At 41.4% G+C, this 25,912-nt stretch overlaps 1 protein-coding gene across 22 annotated transcripts in view; it reads right to left on the minus strand.

Moving 5' to 3' along the window:
- Positions 1 to 1,105: 1,105 nt before the first annotated feature.
- camk2b1 (calcium/calmodulin-dependent protein kinase (CaM kinase) II beta 1) overlaps positions 1,106 to 25,912 on the minus strand; it is a 75,958-nt gene continuing 51,151 nt past the window's right edge. For 3 of the 22 annotated variants that reach the window (XM_028578018.1, XM_028578013.1, XM_028578016.1), the window contains 12 exons: positions 24,358 to 24,395; positions 21,976 to 22,008; positions 19,267 to 19,335; positions 15,113 to 15,157; positions 13,200 to 13,248; positions 7,910 to 7,999; positions 5,091 to 5,234; positions 4,262 to 4,438; positions 3,417 to 3,492; positions 3,232 to 3,326; positions 2,535 to 2,768; positions 1,106 to 1,323 (listed from right to left, as the gene is read on the minus strand). In XM_028578018.1, coding sequence (XP_028433819.1) covers positions 2,536 to 2,768; positions 3,232 to 3,326; positions 3,417 to 3,492; positions 4,262 to 4,438; positions 5,091 to 5,234; positions 7,910 to 7,999; positions 13,200 to 13,248; positions 15,113 to 15,157; positions 19,267 to 19,335; positions 21,976 to 22,008; positions 24,358 to 24,395 — 1,049 coding nt within the window. In that variant the 3' untranslated portion in view covers positions 1,106 to 1,323; position 2,535. The remainder of the gene's footprint in view (positions 1,324 to 2,534; positions 2,769 to 3,231; positions 3,327 to 3,416; positions 3,493 to 4,261; positions 4,439 to 5,090; positions 5,235 to 7,909; positions 8,000 to 13,199; positions 13,249 to 15,112; positions 15,158 to 19,266; positions 19,336 to 21,975; positions 22,009 to 24,357; positions 24,396 to 25,912) is intronic. The other 19 variants (XM_028578029.1, XM_028578028.1, XM_028578026.1 and 16 more) reach the window with 11 other exon arrangements.

Raw genomic sequence — 25,912 nt, forward strand, 5'->3', positions numbered from 1 at the left:
AACAAAATAAGGTATCTTGTTATATCAAGAAAATGTTCTCCTTGTAATGAGAAACATATTTTTTGTCAATGGTGGCAGCAATACAAAACAAGGAACATTGTCACTAACAGGAAAACAAGTTTTTCTTCGTCTTTAGAGCTCACCATTCAGGATGCGATAGCGCAGGGCATTCTACCATTATAGTGTTATCCATGAAGATGGAAAAGTAAGGTCATAATATAACTCTTGTTGCATGCCGTTTTGTTTTGTAAGTGTGAAACGTTCAGTTTGAGGCAGGAAGACACTAAGCTCAGCTAACCCTATCTCCGGCTGTTCACTTTGCAGCAAGGGAAAAGCAACAGGTTCCTTAAACTGTACAGTCATCATGTTTGGACTAGAACACACTTTGTGTCTGGTTTAAATAACCACACACACACACACACACACACACACACACACACACACACACACACACACACACACACACACACACAGAGACTCACTCTCTACATTCACACAACACCATCAGACACACCCCTTTAAAAAAAAAAAAGGAAACCCGAAAAACAAACAAACTAAAACATGTTGACCATGAACTTGGGTGCAGAATTATAGCTCACATACAAGAAGCAAATTATTAAAAACTGCCAATATAATTATCTACTCAAATAGCCACAATAGAAAACAGCCACTGTTATAATTGGGGGAAAAACATGCTTTCTTAAAAAGATAAAGAGAAAAACTAAAAAAAGATTTCCTTCAACTCTAGTAACCACTGGCATTGAGTATTTCGAATTATACAAATTACATATACAATTGCAAATGTGTAATAATAATAATAACCATAATGGTAATCATATAGTCATGATAATAATAGATTTTACTTAAAACTTTACATACTGTATTTCCAGTGCAGTGTTTATGTCACACAAGTGTGGATTCACAGGAGGACAGGGTTGGTGTCACAAAAATTGCAGAAACGCGGAGAGACCACAGGAAGAAGGAATCACACCGAGTGCTTAAACCCCCCCCTACCCCCCTCCCCTACCTATCACCCAGTGTGCCGGAGGGAAGAAGAGGAAACCAGAGGGGTGAAGGATGTAAAGCTGTTTGTTTGATACTTGTCAGAAGATGTTGTAGGGCAGGTGATAGATGAGTGGGCAGTAGTAGTAAAAGAAGAGATGCATGCTGGGGGGTTGAGGCTGGGCGTCCAGTGAGGGAGGGTTTGTTGTTGAAGGGCCCATCCCCAAACCGAAGCTGGACTTGTTCTTTCATCCCTTCCCTCCTCCTCCTCTTCCTCTCTCCAGCAGAGCACTCCTGACAGACAAAACTATGGCATTCAACCTGAAAAAGGGAAAACAAAACGGCGTCAAATAAAATAAATATTATGTCAATGAAAGTGCGACTGAGATCAGCGCAGGCGCAGCCCACTCGACATTTGGGGAAATAGGCTTATTAGTTTTTTTTTTATTAAAGTTAGTTTAGAACACACGTGTCAAACCCCCCCCCCACCACATATCAATTTTAGGTTCACAATAAATTTTGGCTAGTTGTGCGGCAAACTAATTAGACGGGAAACTTTTTTTCAAACTCCAATTACGCGACTCTCAAAGCAGAATTTGGCAGCTTTACCAACTTTGAGACTCTGAAATTAAATTTTGTTGTAAAAAATGTAATCTTTGTTTTGCTTGATTAGCTAAACTCTATGATGGCTACGGAACTCTTTGCTGACTTTGTAGGGTTTTATGTCGACTGAAGTGACAAAAAAAAGCAACAAAACGTTGCAACGTAGTCAAAGATATTTTTCTTTTTACGATGTATGCATGTTAATTAACTCTACATGGCTGGCGCTTGATGGGATTCTCTTTTCCAGTGTGGCCCTCAGGGAAAATGAGTTTGACACCCCTGGATTAGATGATTCACTGAGGTCTGCATGGTAAATATGAAACTACCACCAGCAGCCAGTGATCTTAGATTAGCATTAACGCTGGAAACAGCTAGCCCGGCTCTGTCCAAAGGTACTCTATATCCTTCGCGTTCCACTTTCGTGATTGCTCCGGTGCTGCAGGAAATTCCGCCGGATGCATGTATTTTCCGTTTTTCTTCCGCTTTCTTTGTGTTGGAATTTAAAATTTGGTGGATTTATGAGGACTACGGTTAACTGCTCCTCAGATCTCTGCAGGGTAAATCCAGTCAGCTAGCTAGACTATCTGTCCAATCTGAGTTTTCTCTCACACGCGTCTTTGCAGCGCGGAGTTTAGCACTGCCCATGACGATTCTGATTGGTTTAAAGAAATGCCATTAAACCAGAGCACGTTTTTCTTCCATCCCCGAAACCTATGTGAAGTAGCCAGACCCTCCTTCAGCGTGCTTTGGAGGAGGGTCTTGGCAGAGCAGGACTAGTCCAAAGGTAACTAAATCTGCTGACAGGCACCTCTAAAACGTCATTATACACTTTTTTTGATCATCAAACGCTATAGAGGTTCTAGTAGGTGGATTTCTAAACTTTGAACTTCCTGAACACCTTCGGCTGTCAGGTTTGCTGTAGTCCATACCTCACTGGAGTGGCGCAGCTGGTGCGCCTGAGCAGTGGAAGTGGATGTTCTGCCACTTGCTGTCTCTGCGATGCCAGACGCGAGTTTCCTCCGACTGGCTGGACCGTGGCCGACCCTGGTTGTCAACAAACTGAGTCAGGCGGATGTACGCGATGCAGGCCGCGTCCTCGCCAATCAGATGGACGTGAGGGTTCAGGATGGTGGTGTGGATGGGCTTGCTGTTCTTAGCCAGAACTGAAAAGATGACAATGAACAATGTCAGGAGAAAAAATTTGCAAGGTTTGGAGTTTGAGGACATGTTCAACAAAGTGTGTAATGTGATGTGTAAATGTAACACTAATCGTCTCAGTCTCTGTGGAGTTGCTGTGGAATATCGTTGGCAATTCTAGCTTTTTCAAAATGGAGCTTTTGTTAGATTTCTTTACTTTCATTTTTCATTTGTCGCTTCCTGTGAAAATATTTCCTAATGTGGTCTATTTCTGACACCTGAAACCAGCAAAAGGAAAAATGTATAGCCGCTAAATGAGAGAAGACTGACCACATTTCTCTTTTTGAGCCACATTTTGTGATTCAAACAAATCCGACATGTATGGTTACACTAAAAGTTAAGATCAAGAAGATTAAACAAAAAGAAACAATTATAGGAAATAAACATGATTTAAAAAAAAGAAAATAGCAATACATCTATTAATCTTACGATTCTCAAAGTAGAATCTGTGGAAGTCCATCCCCTCTACCAGGTTGCCGAGCGCCTCCGGCTCAAATGAAGTCAGTCCAGGGTCGCAGATCTTACTGAAGAGGAAAGAGCAGGACATGTTTATGAAGACATTTAAAAACATTCATTTTAAACTATGCATTTGAACACAAAAAACGCAGACTCACGCGTAAGCCTCGAAGTCTCCATTGTTGATCGCCTCTATCAGCTGCTCAGTGATCTTGATAATTTCTTGTTTGCGTACTGCAGAGGATAGTAGGCACAGAGGTTAATCGGAGGTAATCCCAACATTTGGACAGATGGAGAGCAGTTGTGTTTTTATTCATTTTAATTTTCACGCAACAACACAGATGCACAGGCAAGTTAGAACCCCACTATACATTCATACTCCCTGAGAAACTGTTATTTGTGAAAATCTGAAACTAATGTTTCAACTTCTCTTGTCGTCTATAATGAGCTGAAATATGTATGGTGAAATAGCTGTACTTGTGCTCAGGGTGGATTCTATATAACAAACATTGACACCATACAAGTTAATTCACTCTTTCAAAGGAAACACAAACATCCACACACACAATAGAGAGCCTTGTGATTCTGAACGACTGCCAAAAACACGGTGGTACAAACACACACACACACGCACACACACACACACACACACACACACACACACACACACACACACACACACACACACAAGGAATTTTCTTATATCACCGCAAACAAGGTCACCTGTGTATTTAAAGGCATCACAACTATTCAAAAGCAACCAAACGATGCATAAATCTGTGTGCAGTCAGCAGTACTTTCCATGGCAGACTGAAGGAAGTTAATAAGGCTCAGAAGCAAAAAGCAAACACATCCAGATGGTTCAATTTCCAACTTGGCTGACAAAGGAGCAGTTTATGACAATGTACTTTACTTTATGTACCGGTTTACCAAAAGCAGAACACACAGGCCCTGTGATTGGCTAATATGCGTAGGGTCAGGGTGGGACATGCTCGGTACTCACTCTGAGGGGAAGACAGGGAAAGGCTGGAGGGGGAGTGAGGGGGAGGTGGGGAGGTGGTGTGTGCAGGTGGAGGGGTGGGCCTGGCGCAAGGTACCGGCGCCGGAGCAGCGTCAACCTCGGGTGCAGGGGCCGCCGGCACCCTGCGAACACTGCTTACCAAGTCTGTGAGCCGAGACACTGAGTGACGTCCAGGCAGGCAGGATGGATGGATGGATGGATGGATGGGTGGAGGAATGCAAAAGAACAGATTATGATAATAAAGGAATAAAGAAATACGTAAATCCCTTCAGGAATTTGTATATTTGTGGTCACAATAAGTAAACCACAGTGTCTGCAATCTTCCTAATTACTAATAAAAAAACTTCTTTGTTTTGCACTACATACTCAACACAGAGGAAATTTCAGCGCTCAGTTCTGGTTTTATGTGGAAGCCCTTAATTTGCATACATTTATTATTAAATGTCTAATTCTACTTCAAATATAAAGAACATAATTTAAACTAGAATTACCGACTTGAAGTTGTATGCTTCCGCCAACCAGACAAGTTGCAGTTTACATCCATGTCTGTCTGGACTCATGTAATATATGTAGTGAAGACTTTGAAGGAAATTAATAAAAGCTATTAAGTTTACATTGGTATATCTTACTATATACTGTTTGGACCCAAATGTTTTATCCTTTTGTGTCAATAAAATGACTAGAGCTTGGAAATAAGCTGCTTTACTCCTTTTTCTCTCTTTCGAAAATTAGACAAAATTCACATGGCCACTTATTTCTCTTCCAGTGGTCCTTTACTATACACTCCCTGTTCTAGCTCTTTTCTACTTACTCTGCATGGGGACAACAGGGGTGTGTGGAGGGGAGGGGGCGGAGAGGGCAGCAGGAGGTGGAGTGCTGGTTCTCCCTTCCCCGTCGGATGTGGGCCCTGAGCCCCTACGCACTGAGCCCAGCAGGTCAGCAAACTTTGTGGCAGCTTAAGAAGTAGGAAGGGAGGAACATGGGAGACAGTGCACTGAAATGGAAGGTTGACCATAGCATTGTGGCCTGAATGAACAAACTTTGTCCTGGAGAGCACTAAGACAAGCCGACAACTCAGCCAAACAAGAAAAAGAAGGGAAGATATATCAAATATTAAAGGCAGGGTTGGTAATGTTGAAAAGCTAGCAAGATTCGAAAGTAGCATCTCCTCGGGGCTCCATCTCATCTAACCCCCCTAAAAATCTAACCCATCTAAAAGAGGCATTTCATTGGTTCTTTCCAAGTGGACCGCAAGGCAGTGATTGGTGGGCATTTTTACAGGATTACAGCAGCTACGATGATGATGGACCTTTTTCACTATCTTTTCAGAGCCCATAAGTTAGTTATTTCTGTTGGGGCGTAAAGACCATATACATACATATATATATATATATATATATATATATATATATACAGTGGGGGAAATAAGTATTTGACCCCTTGCTGATTTTGCAGGTTTGCCCACTTACAAAGAATGCAAAAATCTACAATTTTAATCATATGTACATTCTAACAGTGAAAGACAGAATCCCAAAGAAAATTACAGAAAATCACATCATATGAATTTATTAAAATTGATAACCATCTGATGAGGAAAAACAAGTATTTGACCCCCTGGACAAACACCATGTTAATATTTTGTAGAAAAGCCATTATTGGCCAGCACAGATGTCAAACGGTTTTTATAGTTGGTGACAAAGTTTGTGCACATTTCGGCAGGGATGTTGGCCCTCCTCCTGCAGACAGCCTCCAAATCATTCAGGTTCTCGAATTTTAAGCTCCCTCCAAAGATTTTCAATCAGATTCAGGTCTGGAGACTGGCTAGGCCACTCCAGAACCTTGATGTGCTTCTTCTTCAGCCACTCTTTTGTTGCTTTGGCGGTGTGCTTAGGGTCGTTGTCGTGCTGAAACACCCATCCTCGACCTCATCTTCAGCTCTCTCACTGAGGGAAGGAGATGTCGGTCCAGAATTCCCGATACATGGCCCCGCCCATCCTCCCCTCAATACGATGGAGTTGTCCCGTCCCCTTGGCTGAAAAACACCCCCAAAGCATGATGTTGCCACCACCATGCTTGACGGTGGGGATGGTGTTCTTTGGGTTGTACTCGGTGTTCTTTGCCCTCCAAACACGACGAGTTGAGTTGAGGCCAAAAGTTCTATTTTGGTCTCATCTGACCACATCACCTTCTTCCAGGCCTCTTCTGAGTCGTCCAGGTGGTGAATGGCGAACTTCATGCGGGCCTGTACATGTTTCTTCTTGAGCAGGGGGACCTTGCGTGCGCTGCAGGATTTCAATCCATGACGGCGTAGTGTGTTACCAACCGTTTCTTTTTGTAACTGTGGTCCCAGCTGCCTTCAGTTGATTCATCAGTTCCCCCTTGTGGTTTTGGGATGATTCCTCACCGTTCGCATGATCAGGGACACCCCACGAGGCAAGATCTTGTGTGGAGGCCCAGACCGAGGGAGGTTGGCGGTGGTGTGGTGCTTCTTCCATTTCCTGATAACTGCACCGACAGTTGATCTTTTCTCTCAAGTTGCTTTCCGATTCTCTTGTAGCCCATCCCAGCCTTGTGCAGATCAACAATCTTGTCCCTGATGTCCGTAGAAAGCTCTTTGGTCTTGCCCATGGTAGTGATGTTGGATGCTGGTTGTTTGGGTGTTCACAGGTGTCTTTTATACAGGTAACGAGGTGAGGCAGGTATATTTGATGTAGATAATTGGTTCGTATTGGGGCTGTGTCTTAAAGAAAGACTAACTGGCTTGTAGGAGCCAGAATACTTGCTGTTTGTCCAGGGGGTCAAATACTTGTTTTTCCTCATCAGATGGTTATCAATTTTAATAAATTCATATGATGTGATTTTCTGGAATTTTCTTTGGGATTCTGTCTTTCACTGTTAGAATGTACATATGATTAAAATTGTAGATTTTTGCATTCTTTGTAAGTGGGCAAACCTGCAAAATCAGCAAGGGGTCAAATACTTATTTCCCCCACTGTGTATATATATATATAAGAGTGTATTGGAAATAGTTACCAACACGGCCTTTAACAGCAATGAATGAAGTCTCATTTACTGTGCAATTGTGGCACTGGATGTATCATTAGAGCTCTCGAAGACAAAGAAGGGAGCAAAAAAGACCATGCTTAGAAATGTCTGAAAAACAATGATAAAACACAGATTGTAATGAAGCAGTCTTGTGTTGCTATTCTGCGTACGTCCATGGGAAGGAGACAACGAGATATTCTACACACACTTGGCGTGGGCGGAACAGGGAGGGAGGATGGTATAGTAGAGGAGTAGAAATACTACAAAGCATCTCACTTTTTTTTCAGAGAATGGCTTGTTTGTTTTGACTATTTATGTTGTTATTTAATGTTTTAGACTGTCTGATAGTAAGACGTGGGAATGGTGCTGACTTACAAGACTCTAATTGAGGAATAAAGTCAGGGCACAGTAAAAGAGGGATTTAGTGGTGCTAAATGGCAGCAGATGAATGCTTTTAATACATGCAGGGACGCTGAATGGAATACACACAAGGGAGGATTTTGTCAAGGTGAATTGCTGGAGCATTTGCATGTGTGTGTGTGTGTGTGTGTTACAGGCTGCATTTGGCGGGCCATGCTCACTTACAGTACACAGGAGCTGAGGAGCCCTGAGAGCTATCTGGCTGGGAGCTTGTGCTGGACTGCGCCTTAAGCGAGCTGTTGTCTAAGCTCTTTCCTGATATGCACACACACACACAGAATAAGACCAAACGCACACATGAGAGAGAAAAAATCCAGTTGCACATATTGCACACAAAAAACACAAAAGAAATGTTGCAGTGACAAATGATAGTGTGAGATGACATGGTGGGGGCAGATAAATACAAGATGATAAACCCAATCAACCTTTTCCCACTTTGAGAAATGATGGCTACTTTTCACCGACAGTCCTCCGTCACCAGATCTCATTGAAAAAGAATCATTATCCCAGTTAATGGCTCCATTACATCAGGATTTACCACTGTAGCTGCTGCTGCATGTGAGGTTTAACTGAGGCCCTAATAAAAGTCTTGCCAGTGAGCAGAGGATGGATGATGACAACAACGGTGATGGCCTTGAGAGCGAGAGAGAGTCGGATGTTACTCATTACCACTCGTCTGTTTAATCAGTTGGCACAGAGGGAAACGCAACACATGAGCACGCATTGACAACTAGAGGGAAAGAAAGAGTCCCTGCAGAAAAAAAAAAAAAAAAGATTGTTCTGTTTGTTGAGTTTTATTTCAACAGTACCACAAAATCCACAGACCAACACAAACAATCCACAACATCTGTATCAATAAATGTGCATTATCCTACTCTAGGAAACCAAACGTAATCAACAGGAAATCCAAAGGAAAAAAGAGGTCACAGAACAGCCTACGCTGCGTGACTGACAAGTGATTGCTAGAAAGCCCAATGCAGAAACATCCCATCAATTAGCACTTAATTCCACAAATGTCACAAAAATAGAGTAACGTAAGGCATAGCAAGTTAACAGCATGTCATCCTACAAATCATAACAGATGTAAAAGAATTATCACCTACACAGTGAAACTGTAGATTAACGACTAGCAGCCCTCAGAAAACTCTCTGTAACATATTATTTACTATAAAAGCACTGAGAGTACTGAAAAGATATGTGTTCAAATGCTCCAAGAGCCACCACAGGTGTTGGGTTACAAACCAGCTGTCGAGCTGTCTAACCCTAACCCTGACAAGATCCTACAAAGGCCAACGTGACACAAACTATTCCACGAAGCATCCCCTTCCTCCCGCACTCACCTGGCTGTTGTAGTTTTCTCTGGCGCTAACCGGCTGCAGGTTTGTATCTTAAGAGTCTTAAAACTGCTGTGTGAGCCTAATGCTATCCAAGGGTGGCGCTAGCAGGGCGGTGTGTTTTTAACCCCACTCTGGGCACTCTGTCCCCGTTTCCTGCCACCGGGGCTAAATTTAGACACCTCCCTCCTTTAGCCCCAACACCCCTCCCAAGGTGCCCTTGCCCTCTCCTGCCAGAGGGGTGGGGAGCTAGGGCTCCAATTTTGGACCCATGAAGGGAAGGAAATGGGTAGGGGGAGCATAACTTTCACTGTGTGCACAGGGAAATTACAGTAGAGCCCTGGGGGGTATAAAGGATTTTCAAGTGATGCAATGCTCCTTCGAGCTACCCTACTTCCACACCAAGGGTAGTTTTAATAATTCATTTCAAATGAGCAACAGGGTGAACTTTCATGAATCTGATATGTTACAACACTTTCATTCAGAAGGCATGTTAACTGAATTACATAATTTCCGGGCTAAAGCACAATATACAAATTCAGTACATGGACCACTCCCCGCTAGCCTAATGAATGACCTCAGAATAATGTTGCTATGCTGTCAATGACAAGGCGCTTCATAATTAGTTGGTACGTTGTAGTGTCTCAATATTATTTTAAAAGTGAGGAAAAAAATTTAACAACTTTCATTTTGCAAAAATTACATTTTGACAAAAAGTTAAAGATGCAAACACCAGGGGGCGACATGACAACATGCCCTCGTTATAAATTGTTGAATGAGCCACTGAAGCTTTTACTTTGCTTTACTTATGTATCTATATACTAATGAAGCTGAAGGTTAAAGGTTTTTTTTGTGCTCTGGAATTAGGTTAGAGCCCAAGGGACTGGTGCTAAAGACAGCTAACTCTCCCCCATCTGTACATGTTGTTCATACATTGTTCATATTGCACAGCCATATTTATTCTGTTCTTATAACACTGCAATATATTTTTTGTCCTGCCTATGCACCACCGGTATATACTTTCTATATCACATTGCACTTTTCTTCTTTTTTGCACTTCTGGTTAGATGCAAACTGCATTTCGTGGTCTTTGTACTTGTACTCTGCACAATGACAATAAAGTTGAATCAAATCTAACAATGTGACACTGGACAACATTTTTAAACAAATCCAGCTGATCATACTGTTCTCTTTTCATTGGAACATTTAAAGTGCTCATATTATAATTTTTCCCTTTCCTTTATTGTGTTATATATCTTTTTGTTCACGTTATAGGTTTACAAAGTGAAAAAGCCCAAAGTTCAACCCAAAAGGACAGAAAACACTGTTCACCAACTGCTCCAAACAGCTCTATTGTAGTTCAGCCTTTACTTCTTTGAAAAACGTACATCACTTTGTAACACATGTTATGTGCACACCCTCATACTCTGCAACTGATTAGCTGGCAGTGCTAACCTAGGTACTGTGCATGTGCGAATCCCAACAAAGATGGAACAGAAGTGAGATGTCTCACTCTGTAGCTAAAACTAAAACACATAAACCTATTTTGGTACAACCTCTAAATACAATTATGAAGCGGAAAATGAGCATAATATGAGCACTTTAAGAAAAGTCCTATGCTGACTGACACCACTTTTCTTAGTCATTATACTGACTACAACACCTGATGCCAAGGGTGAAAGTGATGGAATACATTTATGGTATAGGTGCAGTTTAGTGTCACAAATTCCCCATACAATGTCCATAATTAATTATGAACCAGCTAAACCACCTGTGCTACCCTAACCCTACCCCTACCCCTAACCTGTCTCAAATAAGACCCTCATCATTTGGGACACTCAGTTTTTGGAAAATAATTTGTGACACTAAACTGCACGTAAGCCTACATTTACATATATTATTTATTCTGGGACTTTCTCTAAAGTCGTATGTTTACTTTATAGTCTCATATTTACCGTAATTTCCAATTTGTCTACTTCAAATATTTTAAAGTTTGAGTGTGAGATAGAAGATTGGGTTCTTCTTTCTGAAACATGCCTCAGTTACTTTTACTGTGAGCACATTTTAGAGTTGCTCTTTAACTTAAGGAGACTTTCAAACTACAACTCCTGCTTTTAAAATGAGCACAATACCAGTACAATAAGAGTACTTCTACTTGAGTACTACTTGATAATTGTAGTACTTTTTCCAACATGGTTCATTTCTCTTGCAGACCTACATGATGGCTCTTCCATGGTTGCTAGGGAATATGTGACATAGCAGTAAAGCCTCTACAGGGAGGAGGAGGAGATGGAAGTGCACATTCTGTTCTGTATTCCTGGCACTGAAATGATACATTCATGACCCGATTTAGACGCATTGTACTCAGCTTGGATGTGGAGAACAGGGGTGTTGAGTGTGCTGGCATAGATAAGCAGAAGCACACACAATGTCGCAAATCACACAAAATAAGATTCACACACACACACACACACACACACACACACACACACACACACACACACACACACACACACACACACAGTGGACAAATAAGGCAAGACACAAAAGCCCTTTGTAATGTTATTGGTTGATATGTGTGGTATGCACCACTAAGACATTGTTCATTTCACAATTCCAGCCACTTATACACCAACGGCACAAGTACACAACTCTGCAAGCTGACACCCCACACAGGCATGTTGGTATTTCAGAGGTGTGTGTTTCTCAGTATTACATTTTCAGCCAAACGCCAGCACTTTTGAGACAGCCAAACCACAACAGCATTACAATGCCTCTTACGTTTGTAACCCAAACACGCACACACCTCTTCAGTCTTTTAAAAAAAACAGCAGATAGAGGCATTACAGCCAGGGTCGATGCTAGATCGCACCTGATACATGTGTCGATGTCAACACGGGCATAGGCCTACTGCGCAGGCGTCAACACTTGGGCTTCAACCATAGACTGTAACAAATAAGCTTCAAGATCATTAAACAGACATTAATATTTTACATACACTCTTGGTCTACATGCTGTCTACATGCTAACATCAGGGAAAACTGTAATCTTGGTTGCCGATGATGTTACCTTCTCCCCAATTCCAGGTCGCATTGCTTCTCATAACACATCCAGTTGTGTAGTTTTTGGTTTAGAAGCCTTTACTGGGGATTCAGTGACTAGTTAGTCTTCCAGTGCAATGATGGACGGGAAGCTCGAGTGTTGATGCCTGCACAGTATGCTCTTTGACGTCAACACATGTATCTGGTGCGATCTAGCATCTACCTACAGCCAGGCTCCATGAGGGTTCAATAAGAGGTCAGCTATCAGCAGGTTGACTATCTTAGAGACACATTTACACAATCCATGTACGTATTGCTCTTATTTTCACACAGTAATACATGATTAAAATATATCTTTTTAGTGTTCATGCAGTAACTGAATAAAAAATGAATAAATCATTAAGCCATTTTGTGATCCAGGTTAGACCTGTAAGCTTTTAAAAATGGTCAAGAATCACGTTGACACAAATGTTCACTGTCAGAAAATAAAACACATCTCAGAGACAAGAGAAAAAGAAAATCCTCTAATAAGCCGCTACGAAGACAAAGCCAGTCCCAAAAGAGAGTTTTTCAACAGTTGGCATCAAAATGCATTAACACCCTGAGGCTCGTGATACTGCTGTCTAATGAACAAAAAGCCCATGCAAAGCAGAGCACTAGTTGTAAGAGGACTTCTTGTGTGCCCTCTTAAAAATGAACTGTGCCCAATTACAGGCTCACTCAGGTACAACAATTATGTCAGTAACAGCTTTTACTGCGAGGAGAATTTAAAAATCCATTTCCATATGTGACTTAAGGAGCTCGTCACAATTCACCATTACAAAGCTGACAACTTAACAAGCCCAACTGAAAGGCAGTAAACCAAATATTCTCTACTCTCTGGTTGAGCGCGCTATCTGGGGATTGTCATACACTTATTTTTAATGCTTCTATTGTCTGCATCATGTGATATTTATGATCATGAGAGGCACCTCATAGTGGAGTTATGCGGTTACACAGGTTGTTCACTGACTAGCTGCAGCAACAAAAAAAATCACATCAATTTTCATGGTGTTATCTCTTGTATCTCTGCAGTCTTACCTTTCACATCTTCATCCTCCACAGTGGTGTTGCTGCTGTCTGATGATTCCTGGAGATCAGAGACAGACAGACAGTTTGAATCAAACATAATAGCGCACACATCTGTGCTGAATACACATGAAAACACACATCACATGAGTGGTAACACACAGGCCAGCAGGGGGCATTTTCATATGTTCTTATGTCAAATCTTCACAAAAACAAAACTAATTACAGAGCAGCAAATATACCAAGACCAATTAATGCAGGTTCAATTCATAAACAGATACCAAACAAGGACAGCATCTCAATTTTGTTCAAAACTGTTAATATATTAATGTGTGCCACAACCATCCAATCTCTTTTAAGTCAAAGCAAACCCATCAGCCTAGTAGCCCAATATGCCACTGTGTCAACAGCCATTTCATATTTTACTTTTTCACCCTTGGCCTGAAACCTCTTCTTCTACTCTAAGAGCTGTGTGTGTGAGTGAGTGTGTGTGTGTGCATCACACCATGTGGACAAGTGACGTCTTTCCACCACAGAGTGCTCTCGTCTCTTGCTAAAACTGACAGAAACTCAATGGAATGTGTTCCATCCATCTATTTCAACTATGGAAGCAGGCAGATGGGATTCTGATAGGGTAATTAGTTGCCATCTTAAGCATGGCTTCAGTTGGTGCAATCTATCCATCTACCGTTCTGTCTGCCTGCCTGTCTCTCTTCTCAGGCTTTCGCCAGAGGAGAAGTTAGCTTTTGATTTCCAATTAGCAGATTAAATGGGCCTAAATTCCCCCGCATGTAGAGGAGAGTTGAGAGACCTGACGACCTCATTAGAAGTACACACGTGCACGAACAGCATCACGAGCACAAAGCAATAAAAGTAGCCTTCTAAAGAGCAGCTGGTGACCTGAGAAGAGGAAGAACAAGTGAAGAAAAAAGCTGTTTTGTGTGTGTGTGTGTGTGTGTGTGTGTGTGTGTGTGTGTGTGTATGTGTGTGTGTTTGAGACAGAGCTGTGGCAACCATTCTCAAATATTAGAAATATAATTTTAAGTGTGATCACACCTACAGAATGTTTTCTTTGGTCTGAATCTGAATCATAGAGAAGTTTCCTTTGTGACATTTAGTTTCTTATTCATTTTGTTTCATCCTGCCCCATTACAGGCAAGATAAGGCTTGTAAAATGTAATCTACGTAAATATGATACACTTGTTTGTGCACTTTTCTGTAATTAACCCTTACTAATGTTAATGCTACATCCATTTATCAGCCCATATATTAAAGCATATCACCCATTTTATATGGACTCTAGGCATGCCCTCTGTTCATTTTACAATACCAGGATGTCCAAGCATCACAGACCGCTAGCGTTAACTCATAAAGCCTCATGTTTTGGGTAATTTCCTGTACAAAGTTGGCATTATGGTCGTCATTACATGCCCATACGGACCAAACAAAGTGAACAAGTGTTCTAGATTTCAAGTAAGTTAATTTAAACTAGCCTGGTGTGATAACAAAAACTGCAAAATGAAGTACTTTTAATGCCTTCCCATGTAGCCTTTCGTTGACTTTCTGAAACTTGCTGTTGTACACAATTCAAAGCTATGCACTTCCCTCTGACCCAAAATCTAATGAAAAGGTCACTCTGTTGTAATGCAAAATCTGGATATGGCTTTGGAACAAAGTTGTAATAGTGTTCCCTTTTAGCTGTGTTCATTACATCTCAGCAAAAACAACACACACAAACACACACACACACACACACACACACACACACACACACACACACACACACAAGTAAACCAATGCCATGGTGCGGTCACAGAAATGCATAATGAAAAGAGGGATCAAAGGGCAGGAGAAGATGAGGAAGAGGAGGAGAATGACAAAGAGGATAAAGAGTAGGTCAGGACTGGGAAATGACATATGTATACCTTTGTCCCGTCCACTGGATTATGGATGACTGTTGTCTGAGGTTCCTGGAGGAAGAGGAGGAGGAGGAGGAGGGGAGATGGAGGAACATGGAATATATGAGAGAAAGGAAAGGGGGAGAAAGAGGGAGGGAAAGAAAGAGAAAAGATTGGGACATAAAAGTAGATAGAAATGGATTAAGTGCAAAAGAAAAGAAAAAACAAAGAGGAAAAAGACAGTGATATGAATGTTGGATGAAGAGAAAGTTTAAGGTTAACAAAGGAGAGAGGGAAGAATCCTTCAAAGAGAGTGGGTGGATGAACTGAAAACCCTAATTTGGAGTCAGAGACCGTTTTGAAAGTGTCTGCGATGAGCACATCTGAACTAACACAATTTCTCTCACACACACACACAGCCTAAGGAAAGGGACAGCATTAAGACCTTAACTTATCCAAGGCTATGCTGAACAGGGGTACTTTTTATTTCTGCACTGCCCTGTTGTGCATGTTTAATTCTAAAAAGCCTTCAATGCCCTACGTAATGCAAATATGTACAGAATCAAGAGAATTGTAAGCCAAACTGAAGAAAATCAGCCAGCTCTTACAATATAAATGAGCTCTGACATAGATAAAAACTAGCCTGAACATCTTACATGACACTGGTACACCCATCAAAAACACTAAGATGCCTCCACAAGATGAAAATAGATCATTCTGTTCCTTCACACACATCTCAAAATAAGAGGCTCCCACTGCCGAGCAGATACTGGCAACATTTCAGGATCCTTTTCTAAAAGAAATTCTGTCTGAAATTGCTCGGTCACTCCACAAGATTCACCAAAAAAAGTTTCTACTAGTTATATCTTCTGCTACCAACCTGCTCCATATCTTCTTACACAAAGCGATCACTTTCACTTTGAACAGTTTTCCTTCCTGCATCTTATATCGCAGTTTTTGCAATCAAATGTCTTTTCACAAATTTCTGCTATGATTATGTTACATGTTTTGCACAATTAGTGGCTCCTAATCGGTCACCATGGAGGTGTGTGTGCCCCCCCCAAAAGGAAGTGACACCTCTGTGATGACCAATCATCAGCTTTATCTCTGGTGATGATGGTGATGTTGTCAGGGAAACCGTCGCCCAGGGCAACAGGCACCGGTGGCAACTTGGGAGATGATGATGAGTGAGAACAAAGTACCTGGGGTTTGCAGATTAGAAGGAGGGGGCGAGGGATGGTGTTACATCATCGGAAGGGGAAGGGGCTGACCGCTACACATCAGCATGGACTTTAAAGTACCACTGCTGCTCTCCTACTGGCTCAGATAATTTCTTTAGTCTTTTGTGTTATGTAAATAGAGCCAAACCACACATATATTTAAGTACATGTGTAAATTTAAGATCCCTATGACCACACCAAACTGCTTCCAGATCAGAAAATGAAGTCATGTACAGTAAGTGTCTCTCTCCATAACCTGGCAGCTCTGTAAAGAAGGAGTTAATGTACCAAATAGCTAAATAGTAACTAGCTTAAGTCCCTAGCAACAGCATTGAGATACCAGGCTCCCTCCCACTCTCTATTCCCTACAAAGATCAGAAAAAAACCCCACTTCTGCTCCATGGTTGTGCTTCTGCTCCATGCACACTCTTAAGGGCTGTACTCGATATTCAGAAAAAAAATGGTTAGGGATTGACTCCACATGGGTCTCACAGACCGTTCCCCAACTCGTCAAATACTGATGCTTTATCAGCACAAGGCACTAACATGTAGCTGCTGCCGGACCGGCTATCATAACAAAGAACAGAGAAGCTCGGAGGTAGACAACACACAGAGGGAGCGTGACTTCATTCTCTGCTCAGGTTGCCATTTCTCCACTAAATCTTTACATAGCCAATAGTTGTTTGCTGCTATATTAATGTACAGCCCCTCTAAGCACATAAACTTCCCATCAAGCGCTTTTGATAGTATGTCTGCACCTGTACAGAGAGGACATCAAACATCAAAACACACACACACACACACACACACACACACACACACACACACACACACACACACACACACACACACAAAAGGACAACTGCCAATTTAGCTTAAAAGGTGGCTGGTTCAAATCACTGTGTCAAGCTAAGGCCAAGCTAGTGATATACACCATCAGCAGGTAATACCCAACATACTAACGTTACCACTGAGTTAAATCAGTTAGTTACCCACTAACTAACGTTGTAGAATCTGTAATATATTATCATTACGTGCTTAGATGGAGCTTTGTAAAGCCAGTGTGACCAAGCTATATTTAGTGTGCAGGAGTTCCAAGGAGCAAACCCAAACTTGCCTGAGTCCTCAGCTGTGTTACAATGTCTAAATTGGTGAGATCATTAGTGTGGCATCTAGGACTTGGTTGCCAGTGATTTATAATTGAGCTACTGGCCTGGGTATAGAAAATAGTGTGAGAAACATTATGCTCTTACAGCCTTGCAAATGTAGCTCTCTGCTGGAATACAATTTCATAAAAAAATAATCTTTACAAATTGGTAAGTTTCCAATAAAACACTTATATGAATCAGAAAATTAGTTATCTGCTTTAAAATGTTTAGAAAAATGGCTTTACATGGCCCAAATTTTTACTTTTTAAAAGGAACTATTATGGTATCAGAAAACTCAAGCAGATTAACAACATTTAAATGTTCACCTTAATTTGAAGCTGTGAAAGCCATTTATGCTAAAAGAAAAGAGCACATGCTATGAATTGTCATTGTGTATCACTTTTGTAGCAAGGATGCAGGCTTTTGCTGTTTTTATGAAAGGTAAAGATCATCTAAACTGTCTCCAACTGATTAATGATGACAACAGTGAACCATAAGCAACATGGAGGGGTTATTACCAGCAATGTTTTTGCACTATTTTAACAATTTTTGACAGAAAAGTCTTCTGAGAAGGAATTGGGTCATTACATGGAGAAGGAAATGTATGTCTGATGTAAAGTAAATGTTGCTGATGTCTCATAGCTAGTTATCCCGTGATGTCTGCAGACTAATAATGTTTCGGTTTTGAACTTGTGTAATGTCCTTAAGGACAGTACAAGTGATTTTACAGGCTGATCTTACACTTATGCTGGTAATGCAGTTGCGAGCAGGGACTGTTCTGATTTTTATACAGCACTGACATGGACTGAAACCTGAAAGCTGTCTGACAACTACAAATCTACAGTATGATATGCATTGTAAAATGAAACAGCATTAAGCACCTAAGCATTTGTTTATGATATACACACATTTTTGGGCTTATTAATCCAAAGCCACCAGTACGTTAATTTAATAGAGGTGTTTTGTTGGGTGATCTTATTCTAACAGATTCACAAATGATAATGGCTTTTAATAATAGAAAATATTGGAAATAGGAATGCTGCATCAGTTCCCATGTTTATAACTCAGCCACAGAAAAGTGTAAAAAGAACATAAGGTCCATACCGATCAAGAAGAGAAGCACAAAAAACTTCCCATGAAGGCCTGATGCTGAGTAAAATTCTTGCTCACGCTTCTCGACTATCCTTCCAGGTATAAATGCTTCACAGATTCCCTCAATAAAAGTGCTTCCTGACCATGTGCCAGAAGCCCAAGAGCATGCAGGTTTTCATTCCAGCCAATTAGCCAATTTTACAGATTTTTACACCATCAACAGAAAAGGAGGAACTAATCTCTAAAATCAGCTGATGTGCAATTTGGCTGGAAGGACAATCTAAAGACCTTTGGACTGGGTTGCTCACGTGGCGGGGAACTGCTTCTCTACAGAGGCATTCATAGGAAGGAGGGGGTAAATCGCACTGACAGTCCCAGCAGGCATTGGCTGTCTGTTCTTCTTTGGGAAAACTCTCACTGACAGAGAAAATGACACAGCAACACAATATCAACAGGTGCAGGTGCAAGCCACATAACATCCACACCTGCCATGGGGAAATGTTTCCTGACACCACCTGCTGGTTTAAGACCTACCTTGCAGTCGCTGGGCTAAGATCAACCACAAATGGCAAGATGGACAGAGAGGAAAAACAGAGAAAAGTAAAGGAGTAGGGGAGTGGGGTATGGTGAATATAAGGGTCTTGAAGGACTCATAGGCGGTAGGATAGACAGACACACACACAGATAAAGGTGAAGTAGAGGGGGGTTAGGAGGTAAATACCAGAGCAGGTGAAGGGATGTTTCCTTTGGGGCTGGTGACTATGCTGTTTTTGGTGCTGTTTGTCTGGGGCTGTGCAGGACATGAGAGGAAAGGGAGGAGACACAACAAGAGTGTTAACAACAGCAAAAAGTGGGTTTGTGTGTGTGTGTGTGTGTGTGTGTGTGTGTGTGTGTGTGTGTGTGTGTGTGTGTGTGTGTGTGTTTGTGTATACTTATATGCTTTTCACTTTGGTGTTTGTGACATCCTTTTAGTTAGAAGTCATGTCTTTTCAGTTGGAACTAGGAAATGGGCAGTGGTAAAACTAAATGTAAGAGAAGTGAGTTTGTGACCGGGAGATTTAGGGTCTAGGGCTACGATTGGTTACGCAGTAACCGAAGGTCCCCACAAGCATAGTTAGATAAACATATGTCGGAGTGTGGAGTCCAGTAGATGGCAGCTGCTGCAGTAGTGATGAAAAGGTTACCCAAAAACATTCATTCACAAGACCTGATTGCCAGATCTGTAATTCTGAGAGGTGAGGGGGCGGGTGACATGGTGTGACATCATGATGTTGTCACTGGTAACTTCCGTTGCTTACTTTTTCCACATTGCAATGATTCAAATCCGCCAATTGGCTGTAATGAATCACCATTATAAGCCTTGATCAAATGCTCCTTTGAAGACCACACATCAAAGAGCGGCCAGTCCTTTGTGGTTTAGTTTCATTATAGTGATATTTGCATTGAATCTATGTCGAATTCCTTGTAATCTTGTAAGGAAAAATATTAACTTGAAGTTGCTAAATGGGGCCTGGTTGTGGAAGTGAATCACCAGAGTGACTCACTCTGAAGTCAGCTAGCATAATATAAATCTAAATCATGTAACACTATAACATCTAAGCAATTTCTTCTAGTCACTAATAGAGGTCAAGAGAAGTCAGGGATTACTTAATACAGTGTTAAGCCTTAATATAGTGTGAATGTTAGAAGAAAGTGAGAAGAAAGTGGGAAGAAATCTGCTAAAAAAGGTGAGATAATTCCACCTAGTCATAATGCTAATCATCATCATATCACAGGCATTTCTAGCTGTATTTAAAAAGGAACACTTTAAGAAAGAGGCGCAAGATTAAATGAATGTTAGATTGTTTACTTTCAAGCTAAAGAATTAGTAACCGTTTGACAATGACTTGGAGAGAAAGTCAAATAGGGTGTGTGTGTATGGTTGTATATGTTGACCATATTATGAATTCTGTAAGCCAACGAGCTTAGGAGAGGAGAGGGCTAAAGACACACAGACACACACACACACACACACACACACACACACACACACACACACACACACACACACACACACACACACACACACACAGACACACAGTTAACTCACATAACACCTGTGCCCACACACACACAAACTAACAAAGCCGTCGTCAGCCATCACTCCGCTGCCTCTGTGGAATAACAGGAAATGTATTCCTCATCAAAGTAACGATTAGCGGGTGACATCTCTTAGTCAAAGCCAGTTTGCAGAATCAACTCAGGATCTTAGTTTTTAGCGTAGTGGTGAGAAAAAAAAAAAAAAAAAAAAAAACTTAGATTCCTAAAGGGCATTTAATAAATTGTAATGATGACAGCAGTCCTGAGCAAAACTTTGCTAGTGGTGGAAACAACTGTTCATGTGACGTCCAAAGCCAAACATCTGAAACATTTTCCACATTGAAAGCAAAACCATTGTGATATATTTAATCTTGCATATCACAGGATATATCTTGATAGGAGCTCACACATCTTCACAATTTGATGATGTAAAACAATGAAGGAGAAAGTCGGTAAAAGTATTCACAGGTGCTTCTCCGGGGAGGCAAAGAAAGCTGTGCACAGGGAGAACCAAGGAGGAAGAGGTGCGGATGAGATGATGGGTGTGTAAAAAAATAGGGAGATGCCAGGTCAGAGGGAAAAGAAGGTGCCTCAGGGCAGAAAAGAATTAAACAAGTTAGGGTCAGATTCCTTCCCAATGTACTTACCTGAATTAAAATATGTATCGCTGTTTGGTTTATTATCCTTACGCAAGTTGCTGTTTCAATTTACAATTTGAATAAAGTGTCAGTTGCTGTATTCAGTGCTTAGGGATGGTAGCAGGAGTAAGTATGCACCCATCGCATTATCCTGTAAGACCGAAGAGTATCACAACTACAAGCACAAGCGCTGCCTCTATTCTAAAGTGTGCCCCTGACAGATCTGGAGCAGCATCCCTGGAGTAACTCTGATGGAACTAAAACATCCTGCTTCTATCAAGGTTTATAGAATAATGGTAGGTTAGTCTTATGGCAGTGAACTTTGCAAGGGCCAAAGCTGTGACGTCTGCCTGGCATTTTCTGACAATGAAGTTTATATGTTGATATTTTCTTTTGCCATCGCTGCTCATGTTTACTACTCAGTTTCTGTGATACCTAACAAGGTGCTGCTGTTGTTGCCACCCTGTGCACCAGAGCATCATTCCCAAAATGAGACCCGACTGCTGTTTGAATAAAAAAAAAAAAAAAAAAAAAAAAAATCCTCATGAATTTGGCACCACTATGTAATGGATTGTTACTTCAGTGAAGTTCTCCACCAATGAAAATGGGGTAAAAGCATGGAAAAGGTGGATACAATAAATACAAGAGATAACAAGTTGAGAAAGGGAGCAAAAGAAGGAGTGACTTGGCAAATGCATAAATAGCATGCTCACCATATACTGGACAGTAGAGCTGGACTTGCGTTTCTGTCCCCAGGCGATTGATGGATGGATGGATGGATTTATTGACAGATGAATGGATGGTAGAAGAAGGGTGGGGGGGGCAAAAGATAAAGTAACCAATGACAAAAAGTGAAACGACTGGTACAAAGTACAAGAAAGAGCTTGTAAGTCTAAACCAAAACTTTAACGCAGATTTCAATCCTTCATAAGAACACGATCAGACTTTCCCAGACAGCTTGGACAAAGCAGAAGAAAGACGTGTGTTTCCCCTCAAGTGTTATTGCGGAAGTAGGGAGGCGCAAGTAGGGAGGCACAAGGACGCGAAAAAGGAGCAGTGGTTTAAGTGGAAGTCATCAGGAAGAGGACATAAGAGCAGGAAGCAGATCACAAAAGAGTCATGCAGACGGCCAAACGGTGACCCACTCGTCTTCTGTCAACAGATTAAGAACGTCTGGGTCAACAAGGAGCAAGATGGAGGCATAATAGAATAGCAAAATGTATTCTGTTAGAATAAAACCATGACTGGCTCAATACTTGTAAAGCTGTAACACATAGCATTTATACATCAATAAGTTATTAGTATGGTGATTTGGGGACATACGTAAGTAATCACTTCAAATGAAAAAGACCAATAAAACATTGGACACCTAATATTTTCTTGTAAATTCAAAACAAATATGTTAAAGTTTTTGAAGGAATTTATCCATCTATCGAACCATCATATTGATGTATTACAATGCTACGTGTAATATATTTAAGAAACAAAAAAGAAAATTCAGCGTGTGTTATCGATACAACAATGCATTAAATGCTGAACGGAGTGGCATTTATAGCCAGTAGCGTGCAGCACGTGAGGGCTGACAGTGGTGTGTAGTGTGTGTGTCACTCTGAGCAGGTGTTGCAGCAGAGAAACGCCAGGTGCCATTACGCATTAATGAACCTGCGGGAGAAGAAGGAGGCCAAGAAGAGGAGGTCAGAGTGGCCAAAAGGACATGTGGAGGGAAGAAACAAAAGGAAGAGGGAGGGACGGAGGAAAGTAAGGAAGGCAGCAAAAGAAGAAGACGCCGTTTGAAATGGTTTGGAGCAGGTGTGTGGGGAGCCTGTTGCTAGGCAATGAGTGTGCCGCAGTGGAAGTAAGTGTCTATTTCTGTCATCTGAGTTTCCAGGGTCCAGACTGGCAGCTATTTCTGGAACCGGAGTCACATTCCCTGCTGAACCGACTGAGCAGGGAGAGAAGGGAAGGGAGCAGCAGAGGCGTGTGCGCACATACCCACACACACACACACACACACACACACACACACACACACACACACACACACACACACACACACACACACACACACACTTCACACACCCACACTTACTCACACTCGATGTTCAGGCATGCTCACACCCCCATTTGCGCTTTCATTCTCTTTTCAAACTGACAAACAAATGTGATATATTCACACAGTCACTTTTACGTTTAGACAAACACACACCTCTACGTCCACGTGTATGCGTAACATAATGCTGAGAAGCAAGCACATTTTTTGCATGTACACCATCTTCCAAGCTTCGAACACTATCATGCATACACGCTGCACACACAGACACATTCATGGAAGCTTTGTGTGGGATGTGTTAAAGCAGTGTGTGTGTGTGTGTGTGTGTGTGTGTGTGTGTGTGTGTGTGTGTGTGTGTCTGAGTGAGCGTGGGATGGTGAGAGATCTTCATTAGAGGATGAACTGGAATGTGGGGTTAAAGACCAGATGGGGTGAGCAGGAAAAGGAAGCACTGAAAGAGGAGGAAGAGACAGAAATGGAGGGGTGAGAGGCAGAGGAAGTGATGAAAAAAACCAATGGGGAGGCTGACAGATGGTTACATTTAATAATGGAGATGGAGATGTCACAATGAGCTGGTTAATGCCAAAATAAAGGGTGCTTTCAAAAGGATGTGCTACTTGAGGCTTGTGCTTGGGCAGGCTACACACAGGCTAACAAAAGCACATACACACACACATATACAGACACAGATCCAAAGTAGCAATGTGTTTTTTTTACAAAAACATCTGTGAGTGTCTCTTTACACATCCGAAAGGGTGTGCAAAACTCAACAGAAGCCCTAAAACAGACAAACCGCAATCTCCACATATACCACAAGAAATAACACATCTAATGAGATTATAACAGACACAAAATGAATAATAAACAAACACATTCAACAACTAAGAAAAGAGCTACAGTAGGCAAAGTGAGATTAGGAAAGAAGCAAATAGTGGTGAAGAGAAAAACGAGTAGAAAAAGAAGAAGGCAGAGTTTCTATCTCTGGAAAATTAAGCAAGGGGGTGTCAAGAGTGGAGAAGTGGGAGGAAGACGTGATGACTCTTACCTTGACATCTGCCTTTTTGTTGAGCAAGGTCTTAGCTGCTGCAATGACAAACACAGGGAAGAAATAGTCAGAGGTGGAAATGTGCAGCAACAGACAAGTAAAGCAAGTGAGTAACAATATTGGCTACATCTTTAACCTACATTGAAGAGATTACATTCATTTGACTTATGAATTAATGATCTTTATTGACATCTGCAGTACGATTGTCTTTCAAAGCAAAGGCTCAGCTAAGGTAGCCTTAGGCTGAAAGAGCAAGGGCATCTCAGCACCTTGCTGATAAAACGCTTAAACTTTGTTTTACAATTGCAGAACCTGGTTGTAAGACCATGTGTTTTGTTATCCACACATACATGTTTTTTCCCTATATACCAAAGCAAAACAAAAACAACACCCTGCCAGCAATCAATACGTAATCAAGCTCATTATGCAATTGCTCAACCTGTGAAACAATTGAAAATAACCACCCATACTAAATAGAAGCATTAGAGTGATGTAATGGCTCTTATAGATCTAGCAAGGTACAACCTACAGGTCCCGAGGTGTTTGATGCTAAAGGCCAAAGCTAGTTGGTCAGGTGGACAAGGAATTATTCCAGTGTTGCCTCTCAATCCAAAACCATATTTATTTTCCCCAGCTGTCTTGAGACTACCTTCAGTACACAGTCCAATTGCTTTAGGGTCCAAACTCATTGCTTTGTCTTTCAAAAATACAAAGATATTGTTGTCAGTGAAATAAAAATGTACTCCAATTCATTGTTTCACGTCAGTTCTTGTGCCAAGATCCCCTCATGGTTGCGAGGAAGCCAAAACAAAGATGGCTGCCGTGCCGGACAATAAGCCCTGCCTTAAGCACTCAGTGGGGGCCTTAAAGAGGATTAGTCTTCAGTCTGCTCTCTAATGAAGGGTAATGAGGGAGGAGGGTAGGAGAGGAAAACAATACTGTAGACATAGTCCTCTGATGATTATAATACCTATAAACCCTTACAACAGTGAAAACTGCACGCAGATAACAGAAGACAGTCCGCAGGGCGTTCACCATGACTGAACTGCCAAAGCACGGATAGCATGGTGGTCCAATTGCATTAGATAGATGCACGTTCACCTAGAGGGACCCCAAAATAAGAGCCAGGCTCTCTGTGTTGTGCAGGTGGAGGCTGTGGGTGTCTGTGAGGATGTAGACAGAGGATTAACACTAACAGGAGACCAGATGTTGACGAGATTGGACAAGCAAATGTGTGTAATTTTACTGCTTAAAGGTTGATACCAAAAATGCACTAGCAGACTCTTTAATCCTGTATAGCTCCAACCCCTGCTTTACACACATCTTCAACCCAGCAAAACAGTACTATCTATACAGTACTATCTATACAAATCTATACAATCACCACAATTTCAAGGTGGGCACCTACAGTATGATATATTAACTGCAATTCATTTCTAAAATTAGCTAAGGTCTTAAGGTGTATGGATATAAATGTTGGTTTTGTTTAGATATGCCAAATTGTAAATATATAAGTGATTTCTGATCTATTTCTTTGTAATATTATTTCAACTGT

This window comes from Perca flavescens, chromosome 5 (assembly GCF_004354835.1).
Source record: "Perca flavescens isolate YP-PL-M2 chromosome 5, PFLA_1.0, whole genome shotgun sequence".
NCBI classification, from domain to species: domain Eukaryota; kingdom Metazoa; phylum Chordata; class Actinopteri; order Perciformes; family Percidae; genus Perca; species Perca flavescens.